This window comes from Benincasa hispida, chromosome 11 (assembly GCF_027475165.1).
Source record: "Benincasa hispida cultivar pf3 chromosome 11, pf3_genome.v1.1, whole genome shotgun sequence".
NCBI lineage: Eukaryota > Viridiplantae > Streptophyta > Magnoliopsida > Cucurbitales > Cucurbitaceae > Benincasa > Benincasa hispida.
This window is the reverse complement of record NC_143488.1, coordinates 44,060,434-44,080,414: the sequence shown is the minus strand read 5'-3', so window position 1 is coordinate 44,080,414 and position 19,981 is coordinate 44,060,434. Positions and strand designations below refer to the sequence as shown.

At 32.6% G+C, this 19,981-nt stretch overlaps 3 protein-coding genes across 14 annotated transcripts; 1 reads left to right on the top strand and 2 right to left on the bottom strand.

Annotated features, from left to right (window-relative positions):
* The first annotated feature begins 241 nt into the window (after positions 1 to 241).
* SWN (SET domain-containing protein) lies at positions 242 to 7,758 on the top strand. Of its 12 annotated transcripts, none has more exons than XM_039048749.2 (18): positions 254 to 437; positions 813 to 911; positions 1,016 to 1,290; positions 1,520 to 1,681; positions 2,078 to 2,162; positions 2,368 to 2,520; positions 2,929 to 2,976; positions 3,069 to 3,140; positions 3,235 to 3,315; positions 3,576 to 4,252; positions 5,070 to 5,223; positions 5,336 to 5,556; positions 5,703 to 5,834; positions 6,308 to 6,395; positions 6,492 to 6,539; positions 6,613 to 6,741; positions 7,116 to 7,193; positions 7,312 to 7,758. In XM_039048749.2, the coding sequence occupies exons 1-18, from the start codon at positions 399 to 401 to the stop codon at positions 7,501 to 7,503; spliced, it is 2,733 nt and encodes a 910-aa protein (XP_038904677.1). In that variant the 5' UTR covers positions 254 to 398; the 3' UTR covers positions 7,504 to 7,758. The 12 variants fall into 12 exon arrangements, 8 of the variants coding, with proteins under 8 accessions (XP_090163343.1, XP_038904677.1, XP_090163345.1 ...); XR_016524577.1 differs by having other exon boundaries at positions 277 to 437; positions 5,342 to 5,552; XR_016524576.1 differs by having other exon boundaries at positions 277 to 437; positions 5,336 to 5,552.
* Positions 7,759 to 8,947: 1,189 nt separating this feature from the next.
* Positions 8,948 to 11,845, bottom strand: TBL6 (TRICHOME BIREFRINGENCE-LIKE 6). Its single transcript, XM_039047077.2, has 5 exons — positions 10,668 to 11,845; positions 10,378 to 10,570; positions 10,110 to 10,300; positions 9,589 to 9,747; positions 8,948 to 9,515 (listed from the first exon to the last, which is right to left on the bottom strand). Exons 1-5 carry the CDS (start codon positions 11,390 to 11,392, stop codon positions 9,194 to 9,196), a joined length of 1,590 nt encoding a protein of 529 aa, XP_038903005.1. The 5' UTR covers positions 11,393 to 11,845; the 3' UTR covers positions 8,948 to 9,193.
* A 5,365-nt stretch (positions 11,846 to 17,210) lies between these two features.
* LOC120089778 (Calcium-dependent phosphotriesterase superfamily protein) lies at positions 17,211 to 19,626 on the bottom strand. Its single transcript, XM_039047172.2, has 2 exons — positions 18,999 to 19,626; positions 17,211 to 17,946 (listed from the first exon to the last, which is right to left on the bottom strand). The coding sequence occupies exons 1-2, from the start codon at positions 19,426 to 19,428 to the stop codon at positions 17,399 to 17,401; spliced, it is 978 nt and encodes a 325-aa protein (XP_038903100.1). The 5' UTR covers positions 19,429 to 19,626; the 3' UTR covers positions 17,211 to 17,398.
* Between the last annotated feature and the right edge of the window lie 355 nt (positions 19,627 to 19,981).

Sequence of the window (19,981 nt, the reverse complement as noted above, 5' to 3'; positions counted from 1 at the left end):
GTAAAATTGTATTTGGACCTAAAAAGTCTCATTTCTTCCTTTTTCTTCCTCTTTATTCCAATTCTATCGTTCACACTTTGTTCCACATTGGTTCGACAAAACCAAGCATCATTACCCAAACAAAAAAGGGTACATAAGTTTGCTTAGATTTGGGTCATTTTGACAAATATAATATTTGAGGGGCATGTAGCACAATTACCGCAAATAGTTTATGGACTTTATGGGAGGTTGGGGTAAAATATTTCTCCAATTTCAGTGCTCCCAATCGTCCTGGATTCCCATTTCTAAGTGGAGCCACGTCACTTTCTTCCTTACGTGTCGGTTTTAGAATTACCTAAACTTCCTTAACCTCCCTTCTTCCTTCTTCCGAGTTGCAGACCACACTCAATGCGCCAACCATGGTGTCCAACCCAATCGACTCCGACGCCGAACTCACTGTCAGTCTTTCCCCTTCCCCTCTACTTCTCCATCGTTGCACTTTTTCCTTCTTCTAAGTTGATGGTCGTTTAAGCTAGCAATCGATCATCCTTTTATTTGACATCCATATGAAATTGCTTGGCCTCCATGGTTTGAAATTTCGGAATTAGAGGTTCTACAGATAACACGGCGGATGTTTTCTTTTTCTTTTCTTTTCTTTTTTTTTTCTTTTTTTTTTTTTTTTTGCTGGTGGATGTTATCTTCTTCTTAATTTCTATGTTGCACAATCGTAAAGTGATGATGATCTAAGCTTTTTGATTTGAGAGTTTAATTGTTTCATTTTGTTCCTGAATATATGATCGTATGTCTATGTATATTCCCCCACCTGATTACAGATTGCACTGGGAGACCAATCTACTGTTATTGGGTCTTTAACAGACCGGGTAAATATGCTCAAAACGCAAATTCAAGCGGAGAGATTTGTTTCAGTAAAGGTATGTTGCAGGGAATTCTATTTGATATTTTACTACTACTGCAAACCTTCGACATCCAAGAAAAAGAGTGAAACAAAAAACAAAATCGTATTATGGTTGTGCAGGAAAAGCTTGAGAACAATGCACAGAGGCTTGCAAGTAACGTTGCTCAGGCGATATCTAGAACTTCTAGAGATGCCCTATCATTTGTAGAAGAAAATAGGAGGGGGAAAATGCTTCTCTCGAGGATGGAGCTTCCTCTGTGTAAGTTATCCGGGATTGCTTATGGTGTTGGAGATAAGGACTACATTAGCAATCAGGATGTTGTATTCTCCATCAGTATTAAACTTCCATACATTGAGAAGTTGCCTCCTTACACAACGTGGATATTTTTGGACAGGTATACTATTGTTTGAGATACTTTGGTCATTTTTCCCTTTAAAATGGGCTGTAGCTGTCTGGTGATGGATATTCATGTAGTTGTCTTTGTTTCTGAATAAGAAATTATATATATATATATTTTTTATTTTTGTTGAATAACACAGATTTATGCCTGCAGCTACTAAGAATAAGTACTTTGTTGTTGTATATCTATCATATCTATCTCAAATTTGTCTCTCGCAGCACAGGAATCAGAGAATGGCTGAAGACCAGTCAGTAGTTGGTAGAAGACGCATTTATTATGATCAGCATGGCAGTGAAGCCTTGATTTGTAGTGACAGTGAGGAAGAACTTGCAGAACCAGAGGATGAAAAACATGAGTTTTCTGAAGGTGAAGACCGTGTGTTATGGTGAGCTGAATTATATATTCCTTGCAATGTATGAGTTGATATGAACTGTATTTCCTGGTTCTTCATACAATTGCTTAATTATTCAGAGGTGATTTTTAGCTGGTTTTTTCCCCCTGTGCTGGTCGTCATTTCAGGATCCCATATCTGCAACTATTCATACATTTCTTCCTGTTTGTTTATTGTATTCCTAGATTGTTGGTACATTTCTATTTAGGAGATCAGATGAACTTGAGTACTTGACCTGTTTGCTGTTTTCTATGCTGAGGAGGCAATGCATGACCCAAATATGTGGGAAAATGAATTGATGTGGCTATGCCTGCTTATATATATATATTTTAAATTAGAACCCGCATAGAGCATTAAGCTCAAATTCTTTTTCCTTTTTTGTATTTCCAGGATCATTATTCAGGAACATGGAGTAGGCGAGAATGTACTTCAAATTTTAAGTCATTCTATTGGCTGTACCACATCAGAAATCCAGGTAATCTGGATAAAAATGGTGAAACACACTGTCTATTGAAGTGCTGAATATACATGCATACATATGTATTATATATATTTGCATGATATATGTGTGTGTGCGCGCGTGTATTTATGCATGCACGAGGTTATTTAGCTGTCAAAGAACTTAATTGGAGCCTTCATCCTTTCTATTGCTTGAATCAAACCTTTTCTGTGATTTTCAGGAGCGGTATAATGTACTTAAGGAAAGAAATAACGAAACAGATTTGAGTTCTAAAGTTTTGGAAGAATTTAAGTCTGACAAAGGAATATCTTTATACAAGAGCCTCAGTTCAACATTAGATTCTTTTGACAATCTCTTTTGTCGTCGCTGTATGGTAAGGGATTTTTTAATCTCTTGGTTCAGACATCATTTGTTTAAGCAATACTGGTTATAGTAGTTTTTGCCCCTTATTTTTCATGTTGGTCCCTTGTGTTTTTTACGCTCTATTTTGATCCTTGAAAATTTTAAATCCATATCATCTAGAATTTTCCTGTAAAGAAAACCAGTGTTAGTTATCTTAATTCTCCTGATAGTAAAAATTAAATACCAATTTAATATCAACTAAAAACTTGGAGACAAAATCAAAGGGTTAGAAGACAAGAATAAACTGAAAGTGAGTCATACTTTAGGAACTAAAAAGTTTTGTTCAATCAATAATAACTAATATTATGTAGCCATTTGCTACATTCAAAGGTTTCTGATAATGCTCTTGCTCATCTGTTGTATTGCATCGCACTGACAGCTGTTTGATTGCCATCTACATGGATGTTCTCAGTCGTTAATCTATCCGGTAAGCAATTTCATTGTACATTTCTTCTTGGCTGTTGTAGCTTATGTAATTGTTTCTCTTTCCACGAGTTCACTGGGAATCATGTCTGACAGAATGAGAAGCAGCTCTATTGGCCTGATCATGAGGAAGAAAGAAAACCTTGCAGTAACAGATGTTTCCTTGAGGTAAAATTTCGTCTTTTATCTAAATGTCCTATACCATGAACCACTTTTGTGCTCGTAACTTTTCTGTCCAACTCATACCCTTCAAACAACTCAGTTGTTTCAGAAACTATCTCTAATAGTTCAACGAAGGAAGGAGTGTTCTGCATCATGTTGGAGTCAGATATGCTTAATTAGTGTAAGATACATGATAAGACCACTAGTTGATGGCATGCTGAATTTCCTGAGCACTTGTCTTCTATACTGTTATTTAGCATCTACTTCTATACTGTTATTTTGCTGGATCTCTTGCTTATATTTATCTACAACTTGCTAATTCCTGTAATAACGCTGTGTTCTTGCAAAGTTGCTTTCAGGTTTGATGTCCAAGTCTGTTTCTTTGCTGTAAAATACTTGCCAAACCCTCACTTTTTACATTCATATATTCATTACTTGCAGCAAACACAGAGCAAAAATCCAGAACGAAGAAGCAAGAGGCCAAGATCATCCAAACCTGAAGAGTCAAGTGCTCATGTGGATGCTGACATCATACAAGATGAAAGATCTGTTACTGGAAAACTGTCGTCCAGTACATCTAAAGGCATTTCTGTGTCTGAGGTGACCGTAGGCATGAATTCAGATACATCTATAGGGACTACAACCCATCCTGAAACTGGGGCAAAGCAGAAGGCCGTGGAGAACCAAATTAAGGATTCAGTATCAAATGACCCTGAGTTAATTTCCGATAAATTTCAAGATTGCAAGAAACAAAAGATGTTGTCAGCCATGGATGTTGCGAATGCCTCTACTGAAACCATCTCTAGAATTACCAGCATCAATTGTAGTCATGAGGATATTCATGGACTTCAAAAAGATGAACTTCAAAGAAATGCAATAACTTTGGGTGAAGCCAGTGAACAGGCTAAGGAGAAAACTTCTCCCTCCGATATTACTTCATGCAATAATTTGCAGGATACTGGCAGATCTGACACTGTAGAAGTCAGAGGTTTATCAACCTCGAAGCAGTCAGCTGAAACTGTCAGAGAACCTGTTGAAGGAATGAGTGGAAGTTCCGAGTGGAAGCTCATGGAAAAGGAATTGTACATGAAGGGAATAGAGATATTTGGAAGAAACAGGTGGGTCCTTATACTTAGTAAAGATGCTTATGTATACTAGATGGTAGTAAATACCTTCAGTAACAGAAATAAACAAGTAGGTCCTTACAATTTCTGCATATAAAGTCAGTAGTTAAGATAGTATTATAATTTTGTGTTGTTTTAGTTTTGAGAAGTTACCATTTCAGTTGTTAGTAGAGGTGTCATTTGATCCTGGAAATAGTCACTTACTGCATCTGATACTTTTTCGAGCATTGATCTCCCGTTATTGTATTTGCTGAAAGATGTTTATGTTCATAAGTTTCCTATAAAAAGAAATGTATTTGCTGAAAGATGAATTCTACTATTATCTACCATATTATTCAGATTCTGTGTAGTAAACATAGAGGAGGAAAGAGTGGAAAGAGTGGAAAGAAGATCAAGCAGTGTGAATCAAAATGTGAGGATGGAGTTCCCTCGAATTAGAAAAAGCATAATTCTTTTGTAAAGGAAAGGGGATGCAGCTATGCAGTAAAATTTGATGTTGGTTTTAAGGCTATGAAGATCTTTGAGATGCGAATCTTCCTTCATAAACTTTGGATTACTTAATGTGCTATATATTTTATAAGTTAATTTGTCTGTATGGGTATGGTCAACTAATTAGTCAGCTATTATCTATTCTTTGTGAATTTCACATGAAAAAATACCTGAAATTTTGGGATTGTCATGCATAATAGAGTCGTATTCATATTTGTTTCTCTAAATGGAACTCAATTCTATTTTGTCGATTAGTTGTAGATTAATCTGACTATTTTCCTTAAGACCTTTTTCATTTCTATATTTAAATTTTTTGTTGTAGTTGCCTTATATCAAGAAACTTACTCTCTGGATTGAAGACTTGCATGGAGGTGTTCAATTACATGCACAATGGTGGAGCTTCAACATCGAACAGATCAAGCAGCATGCCAAGTTCAAATGCAGATGACAATGGAAAAGCTGATATTGACTATACGGTAAACTACATATGAATGAAATAATTTTTTATTTCTGCAATAATTTATAATTGCACTATGAAGACAAAATTTAATCCTAATGTTTCCAGTCACCTCGTCTCCCTTGTGTTAGGAACAGGATATGCGAATTAGATCACGGCTACTTCGTAAAAGAGGAAAAGCACGGAAGCTCAAATATTCTTGGAAATCTGCTGGTCATCCGTCTTTTTGGAAAAGGATTGTTGATGGAAAAAATCAATCTTGTAAGCAATATACACCATGTGGATGCTTGTCTTCTTGTGGAAAGCAATGCCCTTGTCTTCACAATGGGACCTGCTGTGAAAAATATTGTGGGTATGATTTTTCTAATTCTTGGTTGGTTCAACAATATTTCAATCGTTTATTTCTAGTTAAAAGGTTTCTTTGTTTCCTGAAAGTTACGAGACTTTTCTTTCTGGAAAGACCTCATCAGCTAAACCTGCATTTAAATTTCATATCAGGTGCTCAAAAAGTTGCAAAAATAGGTTCAGGGGATGTCACTGTGCCAAGAGTCAATGCAGAAGCAGGCAGTGCCCATGCTTTGCTGCTGGACGTGAATGTGACCCTGATGTATGCCGAAATTGCTGGGTCAGGTATTGAGCGTCAAACACTTGTACTTCTGATGGATATTCATATATATTGGTGAATGCTTATGCAGAAGTTTGTTAGCAACTTCACTGAAGATTAGAACATTTTTGGTCCATCTTGGTTTACTCGGATTTATTTTGGAGCCACAATCTTCACACAAAAGATTGCACCTGCACCTTTAGATGTATTATTTATTATTTGTAGAGATTTCCTTGGATAATTTCCCAGGGACGGAATGGTGCACAGATTACTTAGAACATTGATGCCATGGGAAGTTCATACATTTTTTAAATCCACTATGATCAACCTGTCTTACTTTACTCTTTAGGAAGCATGAGTATTCATAAACTCACGCATTGTTAATTTGCAGTCCAAAATTGGTCGTTGGAACTTGTTATATGATAGGATTTTTAGCGCTCTTATATATATAAACTTTTCTGCTCCCTAACGATGCCTGCTTATATGTTGAATGTACTAGTTGTGGTGACGGATCATTGGGAGAGCCACCTAGACAGGGAGATGGCCAGTGTGGTAACATGAGACTCCTCCTAAGGCAACAGCAGAGAGTGAGAAATACAAAGACTTCATGACTGCAATCTCTCGGAAGTTATTTAAGAACTATGATTATGACATTTAATATATATTATTTTCTAAATTTCCAGATTCTCCTGGGTAAGTCTGATGTTGCTGGATGGGGAGCGTTTTTGAAGGTTGGACACTAGTTTTTGTTTTCCATTCTTGTGTTTAAATAATATTCTGAACCAGGGGAAAACGTGCTTTCAGAACTCTGTCAACAAGAATGATTATCTGGGAGAATATACCGGAGAATTAATCTCACACCGGGAAGCAGATAAGCGAGGAAAAATTTACGATCGTGCAAACTCTTCTTTCCTTTTTGACTTGAATGATCAGGTAAATCGGCTTCTCTCACAGTTATTATATATGCATATTTTATACCTTCTATATCTTAATAAGGTTACTTTGGGAACCCTGGATAGACCACAAACTCTGGTAGATAATGTAATATTAAAGTTTTCTTCATTCATCAGATTATGTTTTTGGTACAATGTTATTTTCTCTCCAATTAATATTGATTTCCACATGTTGGGTCTTACATATTTGAAGCCTACAAGTGAGGAAGAGTGTTAAATAGTATAATATTAAATTCACGTTCACCCATTAGCTTAAACTTTTGGATCAATTAGTGATTGAAGCTTTTTCTGATCGCTGCCCTTTAAACTCTATTACAACATGTTTTAAATATCAGCAGCTTTCTATTTCCACAGTATGTTCTTGATGCCTATCGTAAAGGAGATAAGCTAAAGTTTGCAAATCATTCATCGAACCCCAACTGCTATGCAAAGGTAAGCTAATTTCAGGAACGCCCCCATCAAATCTGAAATTCATAGAGATCTCTTCATGTTATGGTTTTATCCAAAAAAGAAAGGAAGGAAAGAGTTGGTCTTTTGTTGGCTTGTACAGGTAATATTGGTGGCAGGAGATCATAGGGTAGGCATTTTTGCCAAGGAGCATATTGAAGCTAGTGAGGAGCTTTTCTACGATTACCGCTATGGACCCGATCAAGCGCCTGCATGGGCTCGAAGACCCGAGGGTTCCAAGAGAGATGATGCGTCAATTTCCCAAGGGAGAGCCAAGAAACACCAATCTCATTGATTTTCCATTGAAAAGGTTTGGATGCATAAACCATATCCTTGCTTGCTTATTAGGAGAACAAACAGTGTGTCAAATAATGGGGTTGCTTTTAAGTTGTTATAGAAATAATCATACATGTTAATATGCATAGTATTATTTGAGGGGTAATGATACAAAGCCCTAATAAATAGTGGGAAATAATGTATAACATTATGTAATTGTGTACCAAATTCAGAATCATTTTATGCAAGTCAGGAAATCTGATTTGCACATCAACACTCTTTATGACGTTTGTTTATGAGGGAAGTTTGCGTGTGTCATCGGATTATATATATTGAGTTAAATTATAAATTTGTTACTTTTAAGTTTGTGTCAAATAGATTTTTGAATTTTAAAAGGTGTAACTTATTGGATACGATTAAATTTTTTTCATGTTTTATTAGATTTGTTGTCTAAATTGAAAGTTTAATAACATATTTAACATGTTTAAATATCAGAGACTTGGACTTTGTTAAATAATTTTAAAAGTTTATGAATCTTTTAGTGCAGTGAAACTAAATTAATAAAAATTAATAATTTAATCCAGCTGAATTAATATTATTTTGATGATGCCTAAAAAATGACTGGAAATATGAATATCAAATATTTTGATCTCCAAAGTTTGATCAAATCTTTTACTTTAGCCACAACTACTTAGATATTAGGAATTTTTCTTATAGAATTTAGTTCATTTTTTCCTTAATTGGCAAAGGAAAATATATATTAAATTACAAATTTAGTTGATCATTTTTGGATTCACGTATGGAAGTCATATCTAAACATTAAAAATGTCTAATAAATTATTAAATGCATTTTGTAAATTTGTTTTCAATAGAGACTAACTTTTGGATGTGTTTGCTAAGTTGGTTAACTTTGAAATTTGAATAACATAAAAAAGGTTTAGAATCTCTTAGACTAAAAATTTGAAAGTTTATAAACTAGTTGGATACAAATTTGAAAATTTGAGATTTATAAGATACAAGTATACAAATTTTTAGAAACATAATTTTTTTTTTATGAAAAAATTGGCATACAGTTTATCTCTTAGGATTAGAGATTCAATCCTTCATCTCTTTAATGCATAGAATATGCGTAGAATTCATCATTAGTTGGCAAATCAAGCCATTTCACATGTTTGTAAAGAAAAAGAAAGAAAATTGAGATTTCAATTCGAGAAAGTACGATCGGAAATTTATTATATTTTTTATTTTATAATTTTGGTATAAAAAAATAGAGAATATTTTGTTAACTTTCTTTTTGTTGCTACCTCTTGATAATTAATTATTTATCATAGATAATAGATAATATTTTTAAGTAATTATTATGGTCCACTTCCAACTCAAAACTGAAAGATTATGCTCCAAAGATCCTCAAAATCGAGAATATTGAAGTTGAAGGTCGTTAGGCTCTTTAGTTGTAAGAATGGTTTCTTGAACAAGGCTTTATTCACATTCTTTTAAACTTACAATGGAGAAAAGAATTTGAAGTATCAAATCACTTTTTTACTTGAAGCCTATAATTCTTCAGCTTCAACCATGAATCAATGAGCAACGAATGAAGAATATGTCAACACCTTTGCCAATTGATGAGACCGATGGAGATTTCACTCGCTCTGCTCGAACGCTCGTTCGTCTACAAACAGAATGATTCTGTACACATTGTCAAAAATAATTCATTTCACCATGTCTTTATATTTCAGATGGAAATACAACAACTCATTCCATGTATCAGGAACACCAGGCAGGCACCAATGGCTGCAATCTTCACCTCCTCTTGAAGACAACTTCCTATTTAAAAACGATTTCCCGTACACAGACGGATGGCCATCGATCCGGAAATCTGATAAACCAGTTATGTTCAACAAAGTAACTGGAGTTTTCATCTGACTTATGACATCTTCTACAATCACATTCTTTTCAGGATGCAAGCTTGATGTTTCATTTAGAGGCTCTGTTGCTTCTCTGCAATGCCCACCTGAATTCCACTGCCCTCCCCTATTCAAATGCATCACATGTAACACTCAGCAACTGAGTAGATCGTCTTTGGAGCTACTGAAAGTGTAAATACCTGAAATGGGATGGTGCTGAACTTCGAAAGAAAACTCGGGTTTTCTTTGTATCGATGTACTTGTCGACCCATGTTGCCCAAGTTGTCAGAGCTCTTCTAAAAGCGATATCTACATCGAGTCGAGGAAGAACTTGGTCTCTTTCTTGGTAGTAATTGATCCTATAATAAAACCACACCATCATAATAGAGTTTTAGACAATTGGGATCGCAATTTGTTCGATGATCGATGTCATTATAGGAAAGAAGACATTGAAAGAGACCACACAACATTTTGTGCCATAAGAATAGTGAGAGTGTGACTTTCACCAAGTCTAGAAGAGCTAATAAGAAATGCTTCTCATTTTCTTCCTATTTTCTTATCAATGAAATGGGCTCATAGTGTGCTGTCTCTAAGTAAGCATTGACATGGCTGAAAGAGCTGTAAATGTATAGGAATCGCCTAAGAATGCAAATAACATGGAACCAGTCAAAATGAATAGGACATTGCTTCTAATAGAACATTGATGGAAAAAGAAACCAACCCTGATTTTGTCTTGTAATGGGACCACCAATGGGCAGAGTTGAATACCAAAACATCAGCTCCCCGCCATCTCGACGATCCTCGATCAATGGTATCGATTCGCAGTGTCTGTATTCGTCTCCGTCCCAACCTTGCCTTGTCCTCGTGAACAAGAAAATGTGACACATAGAACTCAACAGTACATTTGTAATCCTTCAAAGAGAAACATCAGACATCAACAACTGAAAAACTACAACGAAGAAAGAACTCTTCAAGTTATAATGAATTACCACAAACTTAAAGCTATAATTCCCTTTCTTCTTAGTGATTCTTCGGCCATGAGTTTCATAGACCTTCCTTGGATCTTTAATGGCAACAAACAACATACAAAGCATAGATTCCCATTGGTTTCTGTTAATTGAATCTCCCACAAAAACCAGCCTCTTCCCTCTAATCAGTTCCAGCATTTTTGTTGCATTAAACCTTTCATTAAAAGGTCACATTCATAAATCCAGAAACCATTTTCTTTGAAGGATTTCTTTGCCAAAATTAAGCAATTAAAAAGTGAAGATGAACATACCTGTAAGCACCACAATCTTGGGGTTGCCATTTCAATTTCTTGTAGTTTAAATCCATTCTTCCATTGCCCTCACAATCAAAACCTTCATCAATAAAAGGACACGAACTATTCGAGTAAATTGGGTTACTCTCATCATAAACCCACTTCCCTTTTGTTAAATCGCACTGATGAGATTCTGTTCTCACTATCTTGTTTGGGGATTTTAATTTCTCCAATGAAATTTTCACATCTTTCTTCTCAATCCTCTCGCTAATGGGCAATCGCACTTCCACTTTCTTAACCAAACTCTCGCCGCCGCTTGGCCGGACCTCGGTGGTATTTCCATCACCGCCGCCATCATTCCTCCCTTCTTCCGCGGCGTCCTCCTTCCTCTGCTCGTCGGGAACCGGAATCCCACCATACCCAGTAACATTATCAGGTTTCTTCAAATGGGTTGAAAGATTTTCAGATTTCCTCAAATGGGCATCCACCAAATGAGTAGTAATCGCGTCAGTTCTTGAGAAATTCCTCCCGAAACTATTAACCGTTTGGAGATTCACAGGTCTGAAAAAGCTCACTGTAACTGGGGTAGTTCTGTTGAAGAACAAAAAATTCTCAGGGCGAGCAGGGGAATTATTAACGATCCAAAGGGAAATAAATGAGATGAAGATGATAAACGATGAGATTATGAAAGTGAAGACCAAGAATCTAGTGGGTTTAACGACGAAGCTTCTTTGACGCTCCATCGATTCTCACTTGCAAAAAGGGTTTGTTGGAGCTCAAGAAACTATAGCTGTGTCACACCAAAGATCGAGGCAAAAACAGAGCGACAGCGAATAAAGACGATGAAGACGAGCAAAGCGATTTGAAAAAATGGGGTTTGTTAGTGGGGAAGTTCTCTGAGGGCTCAACTGCTCCACTCCATCAATCACTAACATGGAGCAATTAGAAAAATGTTAATTTTCTTCGGAGATAAGTTTGGGATAATAACAACAGCCCATGAAAAAGCGCTACTGAGAATTGTTCTTTAGAAGAAGAAGCTATGAGAATGAATAACAGAGATGAAATTTTGTTGTTTTAGGAAGATTTGTGAACTAAATTGTCAAATGGGAATGAATTGGTATTTTGAATAGTGATTGCTGTAAGTTGAAACTGAATTTGATTATGTACTGTTACCTTTAAATTGATTATCAAATGACAACGGTTCATGTGGATTTTACTAAGATTTTATATTATATTTTTTTAAATTATAGATATGATTTTCTTTTTTAGATTACAAATTTTGCCAAAGATATATATTTCAACTAGTTATATTTAATTAAATATATATCTCAACAAGTGAGCATAGTTTAAATTGATTTTCTTTGTATCTTAAAAAAACACATTAAAATATTTTTGTCTGTGTGTATATAAATATAAAGATTAGTTTAAAGAAGTCTTTTTAAATGAAAATTCTCAATAAAAAAAAATCTTTTTAGAAATAAGTATTCCGCAATTGTGGGAAGAAGATATATATTATAAAGTACGTACATCCAATCTCAATATTTAAGGCTTATTTGATAATCATTAGATTTTTTTTAAACTTTACTACTTTTTTTATAACTTATTTACTAAGGAGATATTTGGGGCAAAAAGTTGGTTATTTTAGTCCTAAATTATTATAGTTTGTGTTTGGGTGTAGATTATTTTAGTTTGGGTTATAATAGCATATGTTTGAGGTGTAAACTATTTTAGTTTGAGAATGAAATAGTAAACAGTATATTAAAGAATAAAAAAAATGATGAAAGTAAAATAGTAAAAACGGTAACAAATAGTAAATACCGTAGTAAATAAAGATTTTTAAACCGTGTTGACTATAGTTAATTGGAAAATACAAAATAGTATTTCTATATCAAAATTTGGTTATTATAATCCTAAAATAGTTCTTGTCTTAAACACACTCTAAATTATTATGTTTTTCATTCTTTCTAACTAAACGTTTGAATTCTCTAAATTTTAAAAATAAATGCAAGTTTTTAAAAATTATTTTTTAATTTCAAAACCTATCTTGATTTTTGCAATTCCTTAAAATAGATAATAAAATAACAAAGTTCATAGATGAAATGAGTGTTTATATGCTTAATTTTTCAAAAATAAAAAATCATAGATTAAATGATTATCAAACATTATGTATTTTTTAAGAAGCCTAAATTGTTTTATTTAGTCTATTTAAATTTGAATCCTTCAAAATTTTGTGTGTATTATATTTATCTATAAGTTTGTACATGAAGGAACATGCTAATCTTTTTATACATCTTATTTATTTATTTATTTGATAATATATAAAGTGAAGGATCAAACTTCAAACTTTAAAGTTGATAGTACAAGTTTATGTCATTTGAGTTCTACTCATATTGATTTTTCACACACTTTATCTTTTTTTCTTTTATTGATGTACGTATCTAACGAATTTGAAGAGATCTTAACTAAAGTACGAGAGTATACTAGTTTTCTTTTTTATATTTTTATAGTTCACTAGCTATGAAATGAGAGATCAAAATATCAACTTATGATAATAATTAATTTCTTAAATTATGCACTTTAATCGTCCTTATCATATTCAATAAGTGTTTTGGATGTTGAATTAATTTATCAAAAAGTTGTTTAGTCTAAGGGTTAATTAAATTAATCTGTAGATTTTAATAATATGTGTTTGGGATAGTAGTTTTAAAGTCCATATGCTGCCTTTTTCCCCCCTTCTTTTTTGCTATTTGTATGTGCATACTATATAATTATAGCTATATTTCAATCAAACTTTCCAACTTTACTACATTATTAGTGGTAGCTTGTAGTTTTCGATTTGTTCCCACATTTTGATATACTATACAATTAAAGCTATATGCTCAAAGTCAATAGGATAAATTGATTATTTCATAAGCGTCTTAAACAAATGACCGTTATGAATTTGATTTCAATTCGGACTTATAACTTAAAATTTTTGACAAGTTCATTATTTATTTAAAAGAATGAAAAGAATGATTACGTGAGCTTAGTTTAAATGGATATTAACGACAAAAAGGTGAGATATGTAGTTCGAATTTTCTAATCCTTATTGTACTAAAAACAGGTGATGGGTACCTATAAAATAGCCCTAATTCAATTCTCAAAATCTAAAGTTTGGATCTCCATCACATATTTGTCCATGATAGGAATCACATGTGAAACACTCATTTATTATATTGTCCTTTTATTTGGTTTTTTTATCTTACAATCAATTAATTTAACCCATAAACTTATAGAGATCTTTTAAAATTTAAAATGTTTGTAATAAATCTTTGACTTGATTCATTTTATTTTAATTTATTTACTTTTAACATATATATATAAGTGTAATTCATGTATTTTCAATAAATCTTAGAATAAATTTTTATTATTAATTTAAAGTTAATTTTTATCGTATTGGATAAAATAATAATAATTACCCTTCAAGAAAGATATATGTACTTATGTTTTCAAAACTTAAAGCATGAAAGTTAAAATTGACCAAATATATTTTTGAATGAATCAATAATAAATTGACAGTTAAAATTGATTTTGAAATTTATCAAAAATATATAAACTAAAATAAAAAATTTGAGAGTATAAAGATTAAGTTATATTTTAACATAGATTTGTAAGCTTGCAATGTTTTATTTAATTCTTAAACTTTAAGAGTATGTTTGATATTTCAATTATATCTTTATAGATTATTGACTAATTATAAACTTTTCAAATTTTATGAACTTACTAAATACAAATTTGGAAAATTGAGAGTTTATCTGACACAATTTCATGTCAATGATTAAAAAAAAAAATTAAATTAAATTACATATTCCATCCTTGAACTTTTATGTTTATATCTTATATGATACTGAATTTTGTATTTTGTATCTAAGAAGTCCTTCAATTTTACACATGTCAAATAAGGTCCCTAATTTTTAATTTTGGTTCAAAGCCCTTTAATTTTAAAACCATAAAAAATATCCCTAAATTTTTAATTTTATGTCTAACATATCCATAGCATATTTGATCATTTTCATTTTTTAAAATTAGTAAACCTATTATACATAAAATTGAATTTGGTATATAACAAATCACTAAGTGTCTGTTTGATAATCATTTAGTCTTTGGTTTTTTATTTTTGTTTTGGACAATTAAGTCTCTATTTTATCCACTTTTTTACAATAATTTACATATTTCTTAATTACAATAACCAAATGCTTAGTCAAATTCCAAATTTCAAAAACTACTTTTTGGAAGCTACTTTTTTAGTTCTAAAAAATTGGCTTGGGTTTTTTAAACCATTGGTGAAAAATAGATAACAAATAAAGAAATTTGGAGATAGAAGTAGTGTTCATAAGCTTAATTTTTAAAAACAAAGACAAAAAACAAAATGATTACTAACTGAGGCCTAAACTTTCTATTTTGTGTGCAATAAGTACATTAATTTTTCAAACTATAGATTATGTCAATAACCTATTAGAACATAATCGAAAGATCAATGACCTATATATATACAAAGTCGAAATTTAGGAATTTATTAAATACTTTAAATTAGTTTAGTGGCCAATAAAATACAAAATTAAAAGTTTAGAGAAATTAAAAATAGTTTAAAGTTTAGAGACTTACTAGATACAAAGTTAAAAATTAATGGACTTAAAACTTGATATCATAACCTCAACCTGATATAGCTCAACTAATTAAGCTATATATTATTTTAAAAAACCAATTAAGTCATATATCATCTACCAATTGATCGAAGATTTGAATTCTCCCATAAAAAAGACACAAAATGAACTTTTTTGAATACTGGAGGAGAGGGATTCAAAACCGCAGACCTCATGGTTATCAACACACTTTAGATGCCAATTGTGCTATGCTTAGTTTGGCCACAAAATGGAAAGTTAAAATCTTGTTTCATTACCATTGGTTTTTTAAAATTATACTAATTTTTCACAATTCCTTAATCATGGTTTTCATTTTTACTCGATAAACATTTGAATTCTTTAGCCAAATCCTAAACATGAAAACATTTTTTTCTCAAGATGTAGGCTTGAATTTTGAAAACACTTTTAAAATGTATAGTTACAAAATTAAGAGCCCATTTGGATTAATTTGAGAAAAAATGTTTTCTGAAAAATTAATTTTTGTTTAAATACTCTTGATAAAAACTCATTAAAATACATTTCAAAAACTATTTTGAATGGTTGACAAATACTCTAATTTCTTTTAAAATGATTTATTTTTTAAATTAAACACTTGAAAATGTATTCAAACAGACCTCAAATTGAGGACCAATTAAATGCTTTTAGAAATTTCTTAACACTTAGGGTGGACACAACCTGAAAAGGTTGAGAACTAAATTAATAATTCAATTTTAGTATATCTATATATTCAAATAATTCTCTTTCATTTAAATTTGACCCAATATATTAACTTCAAGTGCACATAAAAAAGCAAAATATAGAAAGAACAAATCAGCACACCAGAAAATAATTGCTGGGAAATAAATAAAATCATTTACTTATTTACATTATAAATAAACAAGTAATAGAAAGAACAAATTAGCATACCTAATTTTTTTTTTTCTTTTATTTAATATTTCTGGATGGATACGTAGGTAGGTACACAAATTGTCTCATCTTATTACTTACAATAAATTATTCAGAACTCTGAGGAACCATTATAATAATAAAATGCCTCTTGAAATAAAATACAAATATTTTTTTGGTTAAAATAAAAATAACTTTTTTGGGTTTTGTTTGGATTGACTTATTAATTTATCTATTACAATTAGAATGAAATACTATATACTTCTTGAGTCATACACATACTCACTTTGATGGACTAATTTATTTATCTTAACCTATCTAAAATTTAAATTGTCCTATCACATTTATACTTTCTCCGTACAAAATTAACTGTTTTCTTGGTTTGATAATTAGTCCTTTTTTCATGTCTTGTCTGATAATAACTTTGCTTTTAATTTTCAATATGCTCGTCTTCTTCTAATTGTTTTAAGAAAAAATTTTATAAATAGAAAAAATGTCGAACTATTTACATAAATAACAAAAAAACCATTGATAGATATTGATAGATTCTATTCACGTTTATCCTATAATATCAACTATAGACTTCTATTCATTTCTATTATAGACATTAATAGACTTCTATGAATCTTTATCAACCTCTATAAAGAAATTAAATTTTACTACTTTGTATAAATAATTTTTCTTATTTTTCTATTTTTGAAAATCTCATTTTTTAATTATATTTTGACCTTTATTAAACAAACACTTTAATTCCTATTTTTTACTTTTCAAAGTTTGTGATTGGATTTTAAAATATGAGTAGAAAGTAGATAATGAAAAAGGAGTGAAAGTTGCATTTATATAGCTTAATTTTCAAAGACCAAAAACATAAAATCGGTTAGCCGAATAGACTTCTTTTTTTTTTTTTTTTTTTTAAATAATACTTATTCAATGTCACTGAAATCCGAATCGAATCCATTTCACCTTTTCTTTCTAGGAATTTTTAACGCAAGTCTTTCATAAGAAATCTCCACCTTGAAAAATGAAAACAAAGCATGTTCCATGAACAATGGTTTCAAATTTAAAGTACCTTCCATCTCTCCACAATCTCCAAATTGAAAATAACACAAACCCAAACAGAAATAAGTTAATTTTCTTCTGTATTCTCAACCTACATCAAATATTCTGTCCTAGAAAATCATCCTATGCAGTAAAAACTGCCTCTACAAGAGCATGCTTCTTCTTTGGGTAGCCGATACCGATCATGTGACTGAGGTACACCCTACCATTCTTCACGGTTGCAGACGTGGCCAACCGATGCTTGAGCCCCAAACATGTCGACACCAAAGTAGCGGTTTCCCACCCGTCCGTGCTCTCCACCAACCTTCCTGCTGGGTTTCCTGCAACTACAAGTTTGGTTGGAGAAAGTAGATCTAGACCATCTCCAAGCATAAGACTGCCTCCAGTTACATTGATCAACTTAACTTCCTCCCCCTTCACCAAATCTATTTTGTACAAATTTCCACTAAATGTATGAATAACTAACAAAAAACCATCTGGGTGATAAACTATGCCATTTAAACCAACCAAGTTTTTGTACCACTCCTTTGGAATGAATAGAGAACTTTTGATGATAGATATGAATTTGCCATCAACTCCAACCTTCCATATTTTGCTGTTTTTGGCATCGGTGACATATGCATTGCCTTCGGAGTCTACAGCAACATCATCCGCAAAGGATTTCTCATCATCTGCATAGGCTTAAAACAGATCATCTTGAATACATAATACACACACAACATCAAAGTGAAAAGAATGTCTCCAAGAATTTTGCAGGAACTCAGGATGTCATGGCTTAGTATAATGTATAATGTTTTGACTGAAAATAATCGACAATTACAAAAGCTGAAACTTATCTGTCCTATATAGAACTCTAAATCATATGGGTCAGTCAAACTTACATTCATTAAAATGACAACACCAAGCACATCATAATGTGGAGAATAGAACTTAAACTTAGGATCAATGATGATTTAACACTACTGAAATTCTAATCAATTTCGATCAAGACGAGTTACAACTTACAACTTACGACCAACTATCCAGATAGGAGAACAGAATATGTATTAAAAATTTCCCTCAGAGAAAATCATTATTATCAGTATCACCAAGTAAATGCTAAAATAGAGCCAAGCAGCAATTCAACAAAATAGATTTTGATGAAATGGTTGAACAGTAAACACCTTCCAAAAATTCCATAATTTCCACTTTTCCATTTTAATCCTCCCAACTAAGAATCTCAAAAAGCTAAAAGCATATATCAGAATTCAGTTTCCTCCTGCTTCTGTTATATTGTCAACAACCACTGAAGCTGAACTTCTGAAGTCCTTCTGTTCTCTTTTACCAGTTACCCTGTGATGCATGATATTCTGCCTAACAAAGTGGCTTTAAACTAAACTTCCACTAACAAGACTTGAATTGCTAACTATGTATTATGAAATGGAACTAAGTACATTTCGTGTTAGATTTTGACTAAGGGTTTTAATGGCTTCCAACCATCCATAATTTGACTTTTTTTCCCCTTTCATCATCCTCTTAATTAAGCTCGATTTATTTGCATGTTATATCCAAACCGATTAGCTAATATCAAGCATGGAAGCGATGAAAACAAAGAAAAAAGAAAGAGAATCGAGATCTAATTATCCGGAAAGGACTAAACGCAAGGGCGAAATTCTTGCAGCGGAGTTACGGATGAACCTCAAAATTCACAGACGAAAAATGAAATTGAAGATCAATTACTCACTCGGACCACTAAGACGAGTCAGAAATTGCCGCTTCCACAATGAGAGATCGTACGCAGCAAGTCCGCTGTACTTGTTGCCAAGCAAATCGGCGACAACCACAAGCAGCCGATTTCTGGGACGGTCAACAACAATCCCAAGAGAAGCATTCCCCTGCAACTCAGCATCTTTGATGACGGGAACTTCCTCAAGAACGGCCTCCGGGGAGTGATCATCAGGGACAGAAACCTGGCCGACGCCGCCGCCCATGAAACCGACCAAGAACCGGCGGCCGAGATCGTCCCATTTGGCGCATTCCCTCAAGTAGCCAGTGCTGTGGTAGTAATAGACATGGGAAGGGGGGTTAGAGAGCTCGAGGGAGATGAGAAATGCGATGGGTATGGCTGAAAGTATGAAGAGAATGAAGAGAAATCTGGTGGAGCAAAGGGCCATGTCTGTGCTATGCTGTGCTGTGGCTGTCTCCTTCTTCGTGCAATGGAGAAGGAAGAAACTTTATGGGTTTGTGGGTCAAAGCCTTTCCAAAGCTCTGAAGGCAGAAACGAGGTTTTGGGGATGGAATTCTTGTTTGGAATTTCTTTTAACTGAGAGTGCGTGCGATGAACGTTCATTTATAGTTATTATTATTATTATTACTATTTAAAAAAAACAATTTCATAATAGAGACTTCAAAAAAGACATAACCAGCCATTATGAACTATAAATACTAATATATTTATATATATAGCCATATTAGCGTTCAAGAATAATGTGGGCACACAAAATACATTAATAATAAATTAATATATCATCTAATCATGTATCAAGATATAAATGAAAGTAGGAGGTAAGTATACTTCAAATTTATGGATAATTAAATAACTTAATATGAAATTATATTTAATTTAAGAGAGTTAAAGAATCCTTCCTAACCAATTAACCATTTAAAGGAGGATTCATAAGAAATTAACTATTTAAGTGAGGGCGGCTTAGAAAATAAACTATTTAA

What these genes read in the sequence shown, in the direction of transcription:
- SWN (XM_039048749.2), top strand. Translation starts at nt 399, where the DNA reads ATGGTGTCCAACCCAATCGACTCCGACGCCGAACTCACT. An exon ending in CTCAGTCGTTAATCTATCCG is followed by an intron (nt 2,977 to 3,068) that starts GTAAGCAATTTC and finishes CATGTCTGACAG; the next exon opens with AATGAGAAGCAGCTCTATTG. An exon ending in GTCAGATATGCTTAATTAGT is followed by an intron (nt 3,316 to 3,575) that starts GTAAGATACATG and finishes CATTACTTGCAG; the next exon opens with CAAACACAGAGCAAAAATCC.
- TBL6 (XM_039047077.2), bottom strand. Translation starts at nt 11,392, where the DNA reads ATGGAGCGTCAAAGAAGCTTCGTCGTTAAACCCACTAGATTCTTGGTC. An exon ending in CATTACAAGACAAAATCAGG is followed by an intron (nt 9,748 to 10,109) that starts GTTGGTTTCTTT and finishes GTTTTATTATAG; the next exon opens with GATCAATTACTACCAAGAAA. An exon ending in TCAGCACCATCCCATTTCAG is followed by an intron (nt 9,516 to 9,588) that starts GTATTTACACTT and finishes GCATTTGAATAG; the next exon opens with GGGAGGGCAGTGGAATTCAG.
- LOC120089778 (XM_039047172.2), bottom strand. Translation starts at nt 19,428, where the DNA reads ATGGCCCTTTGCTCCACCAGATTTCTCTTCATTCTCTTCATACTTTCA. An exon ending in GACTCGTCTTAGTGGTCCGA is followed by an intron (nt 17,947 to 18,998) that starts GTGAGTAATTGA and finishes AAGCCTATGCAG; the next exon opens with ATGATGAGAAATCCTTTGCG.